Source organism: Sphaeramia orbicularis, unplaced genomic scaffold (assembly GCF_902148855.1).
Source record: "Sphaeramia orbicularis unplaced genomic scaffold, fSphaOr1.1, whole genome shotgun sequence".
In the NCBI taxonomy this organism is placed as follows: Eukaryota; Metazoa; Chordata; class Actinopteri; order Kurtiformes; family Apogonidae; genus Sphaeramia; species Sphaeramia orbicularis.
In genome coordinates, this window is record NW_021941450.1 from 408,660 (window position 1) to 426,417 (window position 17,758).

Here is a 17,758-nt window from a genome sequence, read left to right on the forward strand (position 1 = left end):
TGTGTTTCCTCCACGTTTCCTCCACGTTTCCTTTGTGTTTCCTGTGTTTCCTCATGTTTCCTCCGTGTTTCCTCTGTGTTTCCTGTGTTTCCTGTGTTTCCCTGTGTTTCCTCTGTGTTTCCTGTGTTTCCTCTGTGTTTCCTCTGTTTTCCTCTGTGTTTCCTCCTTTTTCCCCACGTTTCCTTTGTGTTTCCTGTGTTTCCTCCATGTTTCCTCCGTGTTTCCTCAGTGTTTCCTCTGTGTTTCCGTGTTTCCTGTGTTTCCTCTGTGTTTCCTCTGTGTTTCCTGTGTTTCCTCTGTGTTTCCTGTGTTTCCTCCGTGGTTTCCCCTCCACGTTCCTTTGTGTTTCCTGTGTTTCCTCCAGTTTCCTCCGGTTTCCTCAGTGTTCCTCTGTGTTTCCTGTGTTTCCTGTGTTTCCTCTGTGTTTCCTCTGTGTTTCCTGTGTTTCCTTTGTGTTTCCTGTGTTTCCTCCATGTTTCCTCCGTGTATCCTCAGTGTTTCCTCCGTGTTTCCTCTGTGTTTCCTCTGTTTCCTCTGTGTTTCCTCCGTGTTTCCTCTGTGTTTCCTCCGTGTTTCCTCTGTGTTTCCTCTGTGTTTCCTCCATGTTTCCTCTGTGTTTCCTCCGTGTTTCCTCCGTGTTTCCTCCGTGTTTTCCTCAGTGTTTCCTCCTGTTTCCTCCGGTTTTCCTGTGTTTCCCTCGTGTTTCCTGTTTTCCTCCGTGTTTCCTGTGTTTCCTTCGTGTTTCCTGTGTTTCCTCCGTGTTCCTGTGTTTCCTCTGTGTTTCCTGTGTTTCCTCCGTGTTTCCTCTGTGTTTTCCTCTGTGTTTGTCCTCTGTGTTCCTGTGTTTCCTCCGTGTTTCCTCAGTGTTTCCTCCGTGTTTCCTGTGTTTCCTGTGTTTCCTCCGTGTTTCCTGTGTTTCCTCCGTGTTTCCTCTGTGTTTTCCTGTGTCTGTGTTTCCTCTGTGTTCTGTGTTTCCTCCGTGTTTCCTCAGGGTTTCCTCCGGTTCTGTGTTTCATTCAGTGGTTTCCCCGTGTTTGCCGTGTGTTTCCTACCGTGTTTCCTCTTGTGTTTCCTGTGTTTTCGGTTGTTCTCCTGTGTTCCTCAAGTGTTTCCTCTGTGTTTCTCTGTGTTTCCTGTGTTTCCTCAGTGTTTCCTCCAGCTGTTTTACTCATGTGTTTCCTCCGTGTTTCCTCTGTAGCTCACTGCAGGTGCATGTGGACTTTTACTGACGACACATAAATGTGGGCATCAGATAAAAGGAACCGTATGTGGACATTAAGCCTGTGTGACACAGTGCTGGTGCCAGCTGCGGCCACAGTAACTGACAGACCATAATAGTTGGCTGATGATGGGGCTCATCCACACAGCTGGCACCCACGTCAGCCAATCAAATTAACCGGCCAATTACACTTCTAACGCACCGCCAAAAAACACGACCAATTACCTGCACTGGTCCAGATGTGACTGAAGAAAGACCAGATGTGAGGACGAGAGGAGAGAGCAAGCGTGATTAAATTACACATCTGTGATGGGGGTGGAAACGGACCAATGTGGAAACGGACCAATGTGGAAAAGGACCAATGTGGAAAAGGACCCAATTTGGAAAACGGACCAATGTGGAAAAAGGACCAATGTGGAAACGGACCAATGTGGAAAAGGACCAATGTGGAATACGGACCAATGTGGAAAAGGACCATGTGGAAAAGGACCAATGTGGAAAGGACCAATGTGGAAAGGACCAATGTGGAAAAGGACCAATGTGGAAACGGACCAATGTGGACACGGACCAATGTGGAACCGGACCAATGTGGAAAAGGACCAATGTGGAAATGGACCAATGTGGAAAAAGGACCAATGTGGAAACGGACCAATGTGGAAACGGACCAATGTGGAAACGGACAAATGTGGAAACGGACAAATGTGGAAAAGGACCAATGTGGAAACGGACCAATGTGGAAACGGACCAACGTGGAAACGGACCAACGTGGAAACGGACCAATGTGGAAACGGACCAATGTTGGAAACAGACCAATGTGGAAACGACCAATGTGGAGCCGTGAAGGCCTTTGGATCTGAGGAGCCTTTACCAGCTGCTGCGTCAGCTCTGACACACACTGAACCTCCCATCACACACAGGAGGGCCCTACACACACTACAGACTAGGGATGCACCGATACCGATGCCAGTATCGGGGATCGGTCCAATCCCGAACGCATGTACTCGTACTCATTAAACTCCCCCGGTACAACCACACCCATACCACTTTCCAGCAGCATGACGTTCATCACTTCATAGTGCAGCAGGTACGTGACGAAGGAATGATGTCAGCAGTGTGGAGATTTTCAGAGTAAATGACGGTGACAAAAGTAAAGCTGACTGCAAGTGATGTTCAGCCATCCTGTCCAGGTGAGGGGTGAAAACGGGCTCATTCAACACTAGCAATCTCATAAAACACCTGAAGTACCAACACGATACGAAATTCAAGGAACTGCTAATGCTAGCAGCGGGGAAACCCGACACAACCGACTTTGCGGCAAACGCTGTAGAAGACGGAGAAAGTGTCCAGGAGACAGCAGTGGAGGATAACAGGCTCCTCCCAGTTCACTGCTCCGGATGACCAGCCTTTGACTGTTGGTGACCAATATGGATTTGGACGTCTTCTCAACGTACTGGAGCCCAGCTATGAGATCCCCAGCACAGACACGGCGGTTACCGAAGCTGCACGACTTCGTTTCAGATATTAGCTTCACCACAGATATTTGGACCAGCAGTGTCATCAGCTTCACTCAGGGTTTCCAACTTTTTTTTGCCTCCTGACCCCATTTTATCATCACCAAATTCCTGACAACCATAGACATTCAAACTGAGACTTTTATTTTACTAAAATTCATTGTTTTTGATCACGTAATAGTTTGCTATACTATGTTGCAAATAAAAGTTAATTTTAGAGAACACTTAGGTGATATCATGTATTATATACATACACTAGAAACAAAAATTTAAGGATATTTTTCATTTTTTGGGCTATTTTTTTCAGTTGGGATTCTTGCACAGCGCTTTTTAAATTTTTGCGTGTGAATTGAATTGAAACACTTTTTTTAATGACCAGACAGTTTTATTTACAAATGGCAAAATGGACAAAAAACATGACCCAAAACAATTAAATATCCTTAATTTTGTGTTTGTAGTGTACATATACTCTGTTCGGTCTTGTTTTTGACTGACTGTGTCCAGTACAGACACACCCTCTCAGATTTTACATCCTAAATTTGATTTGACACTGAATTTTTAATAGGAAAAATTTGTGGTGTTTTAATTATAATGAAAAATATATTGAATCATAAAAAATATTTTCATCAGTATCTTTTTTTTTTTTATCAATTAGTAGAAATTTCAGGCGACCCCATTCGACCACAAGGTTGAAAAACACTGGCTTAACTGCACAGTGGATCGATGAAAATTTTTACCGCCACAGAAAGTGATTCCGGCATGCAAGACCGTTTCGGGGCTCACACACTAGCCAGGCCATCGTTGGTGCGTTCGATGAAATGCTTCAGACGTGGAGCATCTCAAAAAGTTCTGTTCACGTTGTGCTCAGGGATAACACCAAAAACATGCTGATGCTGAAGTCCAGAGCCTGCCGTGTGCTGCACACAGCCTGCAGCAGGCTGTTCACAGGGCCTTTTGGCACAGACGGGTGAAGCTGATGCTGTGGCAGTCACACGGAAAAACAGTCGGACATTTTAACATTCCGCCTTAGCCTACTCCCACCTGGAAGATACTGAGGTGCAGCTCAGCCGGCCGATAAAAAGACTCCAACAGGATGTGCAGACCGCTGGAATAGCAGGTCTACACGCTGCAGTCTGTTATCGAGCACAAGAGGACCCTGGGAACTTCTGGTTCCCGGTACGACCTCCCTGACAATCTGACTGCTCATCAGTGGACACTTGTGGAAAAGGCCGTGTCTGTGCTGGCTCCGTTTGACCACTTAACCCAAAAGTGAGCTCCTCCATCGCACTGGCATCAGCTCATTCCTGCTGTGAACCAGCTTCTGACACGTCTGACTAGGGATGCACCGACCCCCATACCAGTATCAGGCATCAGCTCCAATACCTCAGTGCGTGTACTCGTATTTGTACTCGTAAAGTAATCCGATTACAAATGCACTGATACCACTTGTGTCCGTGTGCCATTCCCAGTTCAGTGCAGCAGGTACGAGGAGGAGCAAGAATGTGTGTGAGTGTGAAGAGTGTGGAGATGGAACCAAAGAGATGATCAGAGTAACACTGACAGTACTGTTCACACACAGATACAGACGCAGCCTTCTGTCTGTAATCTGACTACATTCATCTGTTTTCCAGCTGATGGAGGATGAGTACCCAGACACAGAATACCAGCAGGAGTACGGAGCGGTGCGGACCGCCGCCAGCGGAAGTGCAAACCAAACCTGTCCCTCATCTGTCTTTTCTCTTCCTGCTGAAGCTAAACTTTTAAAGCTTACAGAGAAAACACTACCTTTAGTATCACAGTAGTGTTCCTCTGTCGTCTACAGGTTGGTATTACTGACCTTCTTCTTCTTCTTCTTCATTAAACTTTCCTCTTCTTCGTGGTATTTGTCTAGTATGGTTAATTCAGAGCGACGCCCCTGGTGGAATTAACTGACAAACGCTCCATTCCAACACATTAAATGTCAGTAGCAGCACTTTGTTCCAGTCAGACTAATGACAACGACAATAAAGCACATTTACAAAAGGAACCAACGACTGGAATGGGATTACTAAGGACTAGGATCAGTACTCAGTATCAGCAAGTACTCAAATGGAAGTACTCGTACTCAGTCTGGAAAACAGTGGTATCAGTGCATCCCTACTTCTGACCAAAGAAACAGACCAGGACCAAAGAAACAGACCAGGACCAAAGAACAGACCAGGACCAAAGAGAACAAAACCAGGACCAAGAAAACAGACCAGGGACTAAGAACAAACCAGGACCAAAGAAACAGACCAGGACTAAAGAAACAAACCAGGACCAAAGAAACAGACCAGACTAAAGAAACAAACCAGGACCAAAGAAACAGACCAGGACTAAAGAAACAAACCAGGACCAAAGAAACAGACCAGGACCAAAGAAACAGACCAGGACTAAAGAAACAAACCAGGACCAAAGAACAGACCAGGACCAAAGAAACAGACCAGGTACCAAGAAACAGACCAGGGACCAAAGAAACAAACCAGGACCAAAGAAACAGACCAGGACCAAAGAAACAAACCAGGACCAAAGAAACAGACCAGGACCAAGAACAGACCAGGACCAAAGAAACAGACCAGGACTAAAGAAACAAACCAGGACCAAAGAAACAGACCAGGACTAAAGAAACAAACCAGGACCAAAGAAACAGACCAGGACCAAAGAAAAACAGACCAGGACCAAAGAAACAAACCAGGACCAAAGAAACAGACCAGGACAAAGAAGAAACAAACCAGGACCAAAGAACAAACCAGGACCAAAGAAACAGACCAGGACCAAAGAAACAAACCAGGACCAAAGAAACAAACCAGGACCAAAGAAACAGACCAGGACTAAAGAAACAGACCAGGACAAAAAAAACAAACCAGGACCAAAGAAACAGACCAGGACCAAAGAAACAAACCAGGACCAAAGAAACAGGACCAGGACCAAAGAAACAGACCAGGACCAAAGAAACAGACCAGGACCAAAAGAAAACAAACCAGGACCAAAGAAACAGACCAGGACCAAAGAAACAAACCAGGACTAAAGAAACAACCAGGACCAAAGAAACAGACCAGGACCAAAGAAACAGACAGGACTAAAGAAACAAACCAGGACCAAAGAAACAGACCAGGACTAAAGAACAAACCAGGACCAAAGAAACAGACCAGGACTAAAGAAACAGACCAGGACCAAAGAAACAAACCAGGACCAAAGAAACAAACCAGGACCAAAGAAACAACCAGGACCAAAGAACCAGACCAGGACTAAAGAAACAGACCAGGACCAAAGAAACAGACCAGGACCAAAGAAACAAACCAGGACCAAAGAAACAGACAAGGACCAAAGAAACAGACCAGGATCAAAGAAAGAAACCAGGACCAAAGAAACAGACCAGGACTAAAGAAACAAACCAGGACCAAAGAAACAAACCAGGACCAAAGAAACAGACCAGGACCAAAGAAACAAACCAGGACCAAAGAAACAGACCAGGACCAAAGAAACAAACCAGGACCAAAGAAACAGACCAGGACCAAAGAAACAAACCAGGACCAAAGAAACAGACCAGGACCAAAGAAACAAACCAGGACTAAAGAAACAAACCAGGACCAAAGAAACAAACCAGGACCAAAGAAACAGACCAGGACCAAAGAAACAGATCAGGACCAAAGAAACAGACCAGGACTAAAGAAACAAACCAGGACCAAAGAAACAGACCAGGACTAAAGAAACAAACCAGGACCAAGAAACAGACCATGGACTAAAGAAACAGACCAGGACCAAAGAAACAAACCAGGACCAAAGAAACAGACCAGGACCAAAGAAACAGACCAGGACCAAAGAAACAAACCAGGACCAAAGAAACAAACCCAGACCAAAGAAACAGACCAGGACTAAAGAAACAAACCAGGACCAAAGAAACAAACCAGGACCAAAGAAACAGACCAGGACCAAAGAAACAAACCAGGACCAAAGAAACAGACCAGGACTAAAGAAACAGACCAGGACCAAAGAAACAAACCAGGACCAAAGAAACAGACCAGGACTAAAGAAACAGACCAGGACTAAAGAAACAGACCAGGACCAAAGAAACAGACCAGGACCAAAGAAACAAACCAGGACCAAAGAAACAGACCAGGACCAAAGAAACAGACCAGGACCAAAGAAACAGACCAGGACCAAAGAAACAAACCAGGACCAAAGAAACAGACCAGGACCAAAGAAACAAACCAGGACCAAAGAAACAACCAGGACCAAAGAAACAGACCAGGACTAAAGAAACAAACCAGGACCAAAGAAACAGACCAGGACCAAAGAAATAGACCAGGACCAAAGAAACAGACCAGGACTAAAGAAACAGACCAGGACAAATAAACAGACCAGGACTAAAGAAACAGACCAGGACCAAAGAAACAGGACCAGGACTAAAGAAACAGGACCAGGACCAAAGAAACAGACCAGGACCAAAGAAACAGACCAGGACCAAAGAAACAGACCAGGACCAAAGAAACAGACCAGGACTAAAGAAACAGACCAGGACCAAAGAAACAGACCAGGACTAAAGAACAGACCAGGACCAAAGAAAACAGACCAGGACCACTGCATTAAAACCATGAAGGGGACATGAGCTGCCGCCGTCAAAAGACACTTCACCAACACAGAGAAAAACCCACTGTACTGCATCCAAGGTCAAGTGTGTTCATCAGTGTGTGTTGTGTGTGTGTGTGTGTACTGAATGTGTTGTGTCTTTGTGTGTTTCTGTCTATTCATGTGTGTCAGTCTGTGTATGTGTTCATCTAAATGTGTGTGTGTGTGCATGTATGTGTGTGTGTGTGTGTGTGTGCATGTGTGTGCGTGTGTGTGCGTGCATGCATGTGTGTGTGTGTGTGTATGTGTGTGTGTGTGTGCGCATGTGTGTGTATGTGTGTGTGCGTATGTGTGTGTGTGTGTGTGTGTGCGTGCGCATGTGTGTGTGTGCGTGTGCATGGGTGTGTGTGTTTGTGTGTGCATGTGTGTGTGTGTGTGTGTGTGTGTGCGTGTGCATGGGTGTGTGTCTGTGTGTGTGTGCATGGGTGTGTGTGTGTGTGTGTGCGTGTGCATGGGTGTGTGTCTGTGTGTGTGTGCATGGGTGTGTGTGTGTGTGTGTGCATGTGCATGTGTGTGTGTTGTGGTGTGTGTCTGGTCTATTTGCTGTGTATGTGAGTGTGATCAGAACATTCTTAGTGACTGAATTGTCATACACTGATATGCATGTGGAATATTCCACAGATTGTTCTGCTTTGTCTGATACCAGCTAATATTTAATTTTGACTGTTTCCAGGTATAAAGATCGTTTTTTCTCAAATCTAAGTAATACTGCAGAGGCCAAGGAGATGTGATGCAGGGCTGCAGAAGGCGTCCAGAGGAGCACAAGACCAGCAGGAGGATCTGGAGGAGCCCCTGCCAGAAAGACACCCACAGCCAAGGCCAGCAGTGGTCTGGAGGAGCCCCCCCCAGGCCAGCAGTGGTCTGGGTCTGGACAGTGTGTTTGATGAGACAGCAGAGGAGCAAGAATCACCAGGACTAAGCAGAGCACCAGTGGGAGCTGCCCTTCAGTTAGAGACACACCGACGGGAGAACACAGCCGATGGAGAAGATACCCCGCTGCAGTACTGGGGGGTGAACAAAGGCAGGTACTGGGGGGTGAACAAAGGCAGGTACTGGGGGGTGAACAAAGGCAGGTACTGGGGGGTGAACAAAGGCAGGTTTCCCACTCTGGCTCAAATGTCCACAAACACCTGTCAGCCCCACGCAGCAGTGTGGACAGTGAAAGGCCGGTCAGCCCAGTGGCACACAGTGGAGATGAAAACACTAACACACTCACAGCTGATCATGCACAGAAGCTTCTTTTCATCTTTTCTTTTAAATGTTTGAATGGCCTTGGCCCCTCCCTACCTCTCTGACATGATCCACCCCTATACCCCCCTAGCTCTCTCAGGTCAGATCAGCTGCAGCTTGTGGTTCCAAAAACTAAACAGAAGCTTGGTGTGACTGTGGGCTCTGCTGTGCTTCTGCCCCAGAGCTGTGGACCCAGTTCCCATATATATATATACACACACACACACACACACACATATAGATAGATATAGATATATAGATATATATCTATATATCATGTTGCATTTGTCAGATTTTAATTTGTCTTAGTTTTTATGATGGTTGTATTTTGTGTTCGTAACCCTCTTTGCACCCTGTGTTACCACTGGTTTTACTTATTTTCTTCTTTCATCCCTTGTTTTATGTTTTGTGTACGGCACTTTGTCCAGCTGTGAAGTTCTTAAAGTGCATTATAAATAAAGCAGGTATGGTCTGGTAAAAGAACCTGCCCCTGACTTTTTCCAAACAGGCCTAGCCCTCACAGACAGGTTGATTTCAGTTGTTCTGCCACAGTTTTATGTTGGCTCTGAGATATCTTGTTCCATTTAAGTAAAATGTGTGGAAATGCCATGTTTGTTTTCAGTTGAACATTAAAATGTTATTAACAACAATTTGTTGCACTTGTGTTAATAATTTAGTCTGTGTCCTCTATCCACCAGACCCGCTCCATCCTCCCAGTCCCACCCATGGCTCAATGATACCCTCCGGTCGCTGCGTACCAACCTCAGAGCCACAGAGAGAAAATGGCACAAAACAAAAAGCTCTTCTGACCTGATCACATTCCAGTCACTATTGGTATCCTTCTCATCCAGTGTCACTGCTGCAAAGAAGGTTTACTATAAGAACAGAATTCGTTCTGCCACCGACACCAAGAAACTATTCTCAACCTTTAAAACACTACTCAACCCTCCACCTCCACCGCCCACTACCAACCTGACAGCAGATGATTTTGCTTCATTTTTCACAAATAAAGTGTCTACTATCAGCAGTCAGTTCACTGAATCCACCCATAGACTGCACGCCTCCTTCTTCAACATCATCCTCATCCCACACTGCTTCCTCTCCCCTGACTATGGCTACTACTAACTCAACTGATAAAAGCCCAACTGCGTCATTCCCCTCATTTACTCCCCTCACAGAGAACGAGGTGTCTAAACTCCTTTCCTCTAGCCGTCCTACAACATGCCTGTGGACCCTATTCCATCCAACCTCTTACAGTCTGTAGCCCCCTACTATCACAGCACCAATCACACATGTGATGAATGCTTCACTGACTTCAGGAACATTTCCTACAGTATTTAAACAAGCGCAGGTAACACCACTACTCAAAAAACCTTCCCTCACCCCCACTCAAGTGGACAATTATCGACCAGTCTCACTCCTCCCATACCTTTCTAAGCTCATCGAAAGGGCGGTCTTCAAACAGGTCACAGAATTCTTCTCCCAAAATAACCTCCTTGACATCAACCAATCTGGCTTCAAAATCGGCCACTCCACTGAAACGGCTCTGTTGTCTGTGACAGAAGCCTTGAAAGAGGCTAGAGCAGCAGCCAAGTCTTCAGTACTCATTCTACGGACTTATCAGCAGCATCTGACACTGTCAGTCACCATATCCTGTTATCCATACTCTGGAACATGGGCATCACAGGCCACGCCCACTCCTGGTTTCAATCTTACCTTACTGGTCGGTCCTTCAGTGTGTCCTGGCTAGGGCACACATCAGCAGTTCACCGCCTCACCACGGGGGTCCCCCAAGGCTCTGTGTTGGGCCCCCTGCTTTTTGCCATATACACCACCTCACTGGGTCAGATCATCCACTCACACGGCTTCTCATATCATTGCTATGCTGATGATACCCAGCTCTATCTGTCATTCCCACCTGATGACTCCACAGTCTCAGTGCGGATCTCAGATTGTCTCTCTGACATATCTGCATGGATGAAAGCCCATCACCTTCAGCTGAACCTGTCCAAAACTGAAACTGCTGGTCTTCCCAGCTAAGCCAACCATACAGCAGGACCATCTCCATCACTATGACTCCATACCTCTGGCTCCTACCAGTGTAGCACAAAACTTGGGAGTCATGATTGATAATCAGTTGACCTTCACGGATCACGTTGCCTCTGTCACCCGATCATGCCGTTTCACTCTGTTCAACCTAAGAAAGATCAGACCATACCTAACCCAACAGGCCACCAGCTCCTGGTGCAGACTATGGTTATCTCCACCCAGCTCCTGGTGCAGACTATGGTTATCTCCACCAGCTCCTGGTGCAGACTATGGTTATCTCCACCCAGCTCCTGGTGCAGGACTATGGTTATCTCCACCCAGCTCCTGGTGCAGACTATGGTTATCTCCCGTCTTGACTACTGCAGTGCTCTTCTAACGGGCCTCCCAGCTTGTGTTGTCAAACCACTACAGATGGTCCAGAATGCAGCAGTGCGACAGGTCTTCAATCAGCCTAAAAGGGCACATGTCCCCCCCTTACTCACCCTAAAAGGGCACATGTCACCCCCTTACTCACCCTAAAAGGGCACATGTCACCCCCTTACTTATTGAGTTCCACTGGTCTACCCATAGCTGCTCGCATCAAATTCAAATCTTTAATCCTAGCCACAAATTCTCCGTGGGTCTGCTCCTACCTACCTAGGTGCACTAATAAAAGCTTATGTTGCCCCACGACCACTCCGCTCGTCTAGGGAACGTTGTCTGGTGGTCCCCAGACCTTGTACAAGACAATCCAGGCTCTTTTCATGGGACATTCCCTTTTAAATACACTATATTGCCAAAAGTATTCACTCACCTGCCTCGACTTGCATATGAACTTAAGTGACATCCCATTCTTAATCAATAGGGTTTTAAAATGACATTGATCCACTCTTTGCAGCTCTAACAGCTTCAACTCTTCTGGGAAGGCTGTCCACAAGGATTAGGAGTGTGTTCATGGGAATTTTGGACCGTTCTTCCAGAAGTGCATTTGTGAGGTCCCACACTGATGTTGGACAGAAGGCCTGGCTCTCAGTCTGCGCTCTAATTCATCCAAAGGTGTTCTATGGGGTTGAGGTCAGGACTGTGTGCAGGCCAGTCCAGTTCATCCACACCAGACTCTGTCCTCCATGTCCAAATGGACCTTGCTTTGTGCACTGGTGCACAGTCATGTTGGAAGAGGAAGGGGCCGGCTCCAAACTGTTCCCACAAAGTTGGGAGCATGGAATTGTCCAAAATTCCCATGAACACACTCCTAAACCTTGTGGACAGCCTTCCCAGAAGAGTTGAAGCTGTTAGAGCTGCAAAGGGTGGAGCCACGTCAGACTGAACCCCATAGACTAGGAATGGGATGGCACTGAAATTCATATGCGAGTCAAGGCAGGTGAGTGAATACTTTTGGCAATATAGTGTATTTTAATAAGGTTTTTCCCAGGATTATCACAGATTTTCCCAGGATTATCTCTGGACCTGCTGCGGTGGTCCTGCCTCTCTCCTGCCTTCATCATCATCACTCACTTATCCTCAACTGCCTCCATGTGTCTCCCCCTACTCCCCCCTTCTCCCCCTCTCCCACAGTCTCCATCTCTATCGCTCTCTCTTTTTCTCTTTCTCTACTCTCTCTCTTTAACCCCAGCTGGTCCTGTCAGTCGTCCATCCTCAGGAGTCTGGGTCTGCTCCAGGTTTCTGCTGCTAAAGGGAAGTTTTTCCTTCCACTGTCACCAGTTACAAGTGTTTGCTCCTGGAGGATTCTGTTGGTTTCTGTAATTGGCTTAGAGTCTGGTTTGGACCAACTCTATTTATAAAGTGTCATGAGAGAACTTTTTTGTTATGATCTGGCGCTATATAATAAAATTTGATTGACTGAGTGATTTGATTAGTTTTCCCCTGTAAGTTGCTTTGGAAAAAAGTGTCTGCCAAATGCATAAACATAAACATAATTTAGTGAAATGTATGGCAATGCCATGTTTAACAAAACATAAGGTTAAATGTGATGAGCAGCACTCTGGTACAGTCAGACTGTAAAGACAGTATGACAATGAAGCACATTTTCTAAAGAACTCAGAACTGTTACAGTATTATTAACCCTTTCATGTATGAATTATGACAACCATAGTCAAGATTTTTTTCTTTTTTCTTGTTTTTATCCCCCCTTGGCATGAAAAAAAAAGCAATTGAGTTTTTTTAATGAAGTTACAAAATGTCCATGCGTTTAATTTTTGAAGTAAAGAAATGTGTTTAAAACCCAATATCAGAAAGTGAGATAAAAACAATGAAAGATTATAATCCTACTAATCTGATGTTTTCTCACATTTTAACATATTCTACTGCTAGTTATTACTCACTTCATGGAGGTAATATGCAAAAAAAAAAAAAAACTTTTTGTCTAACAAATAATTGATTTGCACTAAAACATGTTACTGCAGATCAGGTTTATCAAGAACAGCCAAGTTACAGTAATGGGATGAATTGCAGTTTATGGGATGATGTAGTGTCCACTGTGTGGCTGATATGAACTAAAACAACCAAAACCCATGAATATACAGAGAACAGCTGGAGAATAGCTGTCCACTGGAGTGACCACTATGCATGAAAGGGTTTAAGTACTCGTACCAGTACTCAGTATCGGCAAGTACTCAAATGTAAGTACTTGTACTTGTACTGGGTCTGGAAAAAAGTGGTATCAGTGCATCCCTAGTCAGTAGTGTATGGTCAGTAGTGGTCAGTAGTGGTCAGTCTGTTCTCCATTCCAGTTCAACCCTCAGTAAACATGCTGGTTAATATTCACCACACATACCACAGTCTGTAGAAAACCCAGAGCAACAGCCTTATCCACAGCTGACAAATAAAAGCAGACTCCCCCCCTGCCCCCCCCACTGTCACCCCCTCACTCTGACAACCACGGCTCGGGGGGGGGGGGGGGGGGGGGTTCAGAGCCCCAGCTCCATACTGATGAACCATGAAATGAGGATTTGTTGGACTAAGTGTGGATGCAGATGCAGTGAACTGAGCACCGTGTGTGTTTACTACAGAGGAAAACTCCCAGCATGCATCTGTGTTTGAGGACCAGCTGGGTGGGACGACACATATGAACAACAGGCATGAAAAGGGGAGGAGCAGAGGATAAGTAGAGGAGAGGTTTACATGAGTGTGGGCAGAGTCTTACCAGGTCTGTGGGGGGGTGCACCTGTGGTTCAGCATTCTAGAACAAAAAGAAGAAGAAGACAGTCATATGTGGTCCTAAATCTGACCCAGACCACTGTCATATGTGGTCCTAAATCTGACCCAGACCACTGTCATATGTGGTCCTAAATCTGACCCAGACCACTGTCATATGTGGTCCTAAATCTGACCCAGACCACTGTCATATGTGGTCCTAAATCTGACCCAGACCACTTTCATATGTGGTCCTAAATCTGACCCAGACCACTGTCATATGTGGTCCTAAATCTGACCCAGACCACTGTCATATGTGGTCCTAAACCTGACCCAGACCACTGTCATATGTGGTCCTAAATCTGACCCAGACCACTGTCATATGTGGTCCTAAATCTGACCCAGACCACTGTCATATGTGGTCCTAAATCTGACCCAGACCACTGTCATATGTGGTCCTAAATCTGACCCAGACCACTGTCATATGTGGTCCTAAATCTGACCCAGACCACTGTCATATGTGGTCCTAAATCTGACCCAGACCACTGTCATATGTGGTCCTAAATCTGACCCAGACCACTTTCATATGTGGTCCTAAATCTGACCCAGACCACTGTCATATGTGGTCCTAAATCTGACCCAGACCACTGTCATATGTGGTCCTAAATCTGACCCAGACCACTGTCATATGTGGTCCTAAATCTGACCCAGACCATGTCATATGTGGTCCTAAATCTGACCCAGACCACTGTCATATGTGGTCCTAAATCTGACCCAGACCACTTTCATATGTGGTCCTAAATCTGACCCAGACACTGTCATATGTGGTCCTAAATCGACCCAGACCACTTTCTGGGCCTCTCCACCCACCCAAACCCTCCTTCATCCTCAGTGTTCTACTTCCTGCTCTCGCTCATCCCTTCATCATGCACCTCAGATGCAGCTCCAGATGTGCACCACATCACACCTGATTTTCTGCACAGATAATTATGGGTCACATCTGGTGTCTGTGTACAAACGCAGCAGTTGGTCCAATCGCACAAACTACATGAACAGTGGCTGGCAAAAATGTGGGAAGTTCCAGGATGTGAGTGGAATCAACAGCATCTGGAAACCTTTGAACAGAGCTGTGCACGTGGAGCCGTGCACGTGGAGCATCCTGCTTATATTCAGAACCAGTGTGTGTTTGTTCTGCCTTCTATGTGTCCTGTGTCTGTCAACGCAGACAGAAGAGAGCGTGGATGAAGTTAGAGACGCAAACGCAGAGGCAACAGACAGGTGAGTTAAAAAAGCACCTAGCATTAGCCAAACCAGGACACAGCAGCTAACATTAGCCAAACCAGGACACAGCAGCTAACATTAGCCAAACCAGGACACAGCAGCTAACATTAGCCAAACCAGGACACAGCAGCTAGCATTAGCCAAACCAGGACACAGCAGCTAGCATTAGCCAAACCAGGACACAGCAGCTAGCATTAGCCAAACCAGGACACAGCAGCTAGCATTAGCCAAACCAGGACACAGCAGCTAGCATTAGCCAAAGCAGGACACAGCAGCTAGCATTAGCCAAACCAGGACACAGCAGCTAGCATTAGCCAAACCAGGACACAGCAGCTAACATTAGCCAAACCAGGACACAGCAGCTAGCATTAGCCAAACCAGGACACAGCAGCTAGCATTAGCCAAACCAGGACACAGCAGCTAACATTAGCCAAACCAGGACACAGCAGCTAACATTAGCCAAACCAAGACACAGCAGCTAGCATTAGCCAAACCAGGACACAGCAGCTAGCATTAGCCAAACCAGGACACAGCAGCTAGCATTAGCCAAACCAGGACACAGCAGCTAGCATTAGCCAAACCAGGACACAGCAGCTAGCATTAGCCAAACCAGGACACAGCAGCTAACATTAGCCAAACCAGGACACAGCAGCTAGCATTAGCCAAACCAGGACACAGCAGCTAACATAGCCAAACCAGGACACAGCAGCTAGCATTAGCCAACCAGGACACAGCAGCTAGCATTAGCCAAACCAGGACACAGCAGCTAGCATTAGCAAACCAGGACACAGCAGCTAACATTAGCCAAACCAGGACACAGCAGCTAGCATTAGCCAAAGCAGGACACAGCAGCTAGCATTAGCCAAACCAGGACACAGCAGCTAACATTAGCCAAAACCAGGACACAGCAGCTAACATTAGCCAAACCAGGACACAGCAGCTAGCATTAGCCAAACCAGGACACAGCAGCTAGCATTAGCCAAACCAGGACACAGCAGCTAACATTAGCCAAACCAGGACACAGCAGCTAACATTAGCCAAACCAGGACAGCAGCTAACATTAGCCAAACCAGGACACAGCAGCTAGCATTAGCCAAACCAGGACACAGCAGCTAGCATTAGCCAAACCAGGACACAGCAGCTAGCATTAGCCAAACCAGGACACAGCAGCTAACATTAGCCAAACCAGGACACAGCAGCTAGCATTAGCCAAACCAGGACACAGCAGCTAGCATTAGCCAAACCAGGACACAGCAGCTAACATTAGCCAAACCAGGACACAGCAGCTAACATTAGCCAAACCAGGACACAGCAGCTAACATTAGCCAAACCAGGACAGCAGCTAACATTAGCCAAACCAGGACACAGCAGCTAACATTAGCCAAACCAGGACACAGCAGCTAGCATTAGCCAAACCAGGACACAGCAGCTAACATTAGCCAAACCAGGACACAGCAGCTAACATTAGCCAAACCAGGACACAGCAGCTAACATTAGCCAAACCAGGACACAGCAGCTAACATTAGCCAAACCAGGACACAGCAGCTAACATTAGCAGCTGTGGAACACACAGACGTACCATCTCTGGTGGAAGGAACGCCTCCTCCTGTCGTAGAACCAGAAGACCCACAGCTCCGCCCATGGGCGTGGCCCTCAGCAAAGACACCACCTCTTCTTGAGTCCGCCCATTCAGGTCCACACTGTTCACCTGAGGAGGAGGAGGAGGAGGAGGAGGAGGAAGAAGAGGAGGAGGAAGAAGAGGAAGAGGAGAAGTGTGTCTTGAACATGTTGACCTCCATCAGTACTCATTTGTCCAGAACATACTGATGGTCTACATGACCTGGTGTGACCCTGATGGACTGGACATACAAGACAACAGCCTGGACAGTCATAAACATTATATATATATATTATATATATATATATATATATATATATATATATATATATATATACTATATATACATATACATATATATATATATATATATTATATATATATATATATATATGTGTGTGTATGGAGGGGGTTGCCGGCATCAACAGTGTGTATTTCCTTTCAGTGATATTTCAGACTGCAGTACTCCACTGATAAAAATAATTGCACATGTCAGTGCTTCCAAACACCTGTGTGTCCCCCCCCCACCATCTGAAGACATTTCAAATGAAAAAGTCCATGGAACAGACCGCTACTGTTACACATGTTTATGTCCACACAGGTTTATTTCCAGTTGTGAGTGATTGACAGGAGTCTTAGTCCCACTAATCAGTACTAATACTAATAAGCCCAATAATATGTGATGTTCAGGGTGTTCAATGTAAACAAAGGGGGCCCTCTAGTGGTGGGAATAAGCTGCACTAACAGATGTTTATGCCAGGAGGTACTGTGACCGCTTTGCTTTGTGTGTTTGCATGCGTGCGTATTTGTTTGTTTGTTTGTTAGCAAGATAACTCAAAAAAGTTATGGAGGGATTTTCATGAATTTTTCAGTAAATGTTGATACTGGTACAAGGAAGAATGACTAAATTTTGGTGGTGATTGGGGTGGGGGCACTCATATGCCTTGGTGGAGGTCTGCACTGTCCAAGTGCTTTTCTTGTTTGTCCTTGTGGTGTTCCCGTAGTCAGTTCAGACATAAGAAGGAACTATCAGACACGTTTCTTTCACTCTGTTTGTATGGCCCCAAAAAC

The 17,758-nt window shown here is 46.0% G+C and overlaps 1 protein-coding gene across 1 annotated transcript in view; it reads right to left on the minus strand.

Annotated features, from left to right (window-relative positions):
* Positions 1–3,583: 3,583 nt before the first annotated feature.
* Positions 3,584–17,758, minus strand: part of LOC115415787 (partitioning defective 3 homolog) — a 47,722-nt gene continuing 33,547 nt past the window's right edge. The window contains exons 8-10 of the mRNA XM_030129425.1: positions 16,649–16,777; positions 13,799–13,834; positions 3,584–3,709 (exon numbers count right to left, since the gene is read on the minus strand). Of these exons, the coding sequence (XP_029985285.1) occupies positions 3,584–3,709; positions 13,799–13,834; positions 16,649–16,777 (291 nt within the window). The remainder of the gene's footprint in view (positions 3,710–13,798; positions 13,835–16,648; positions 16,778–17,758) is intronic.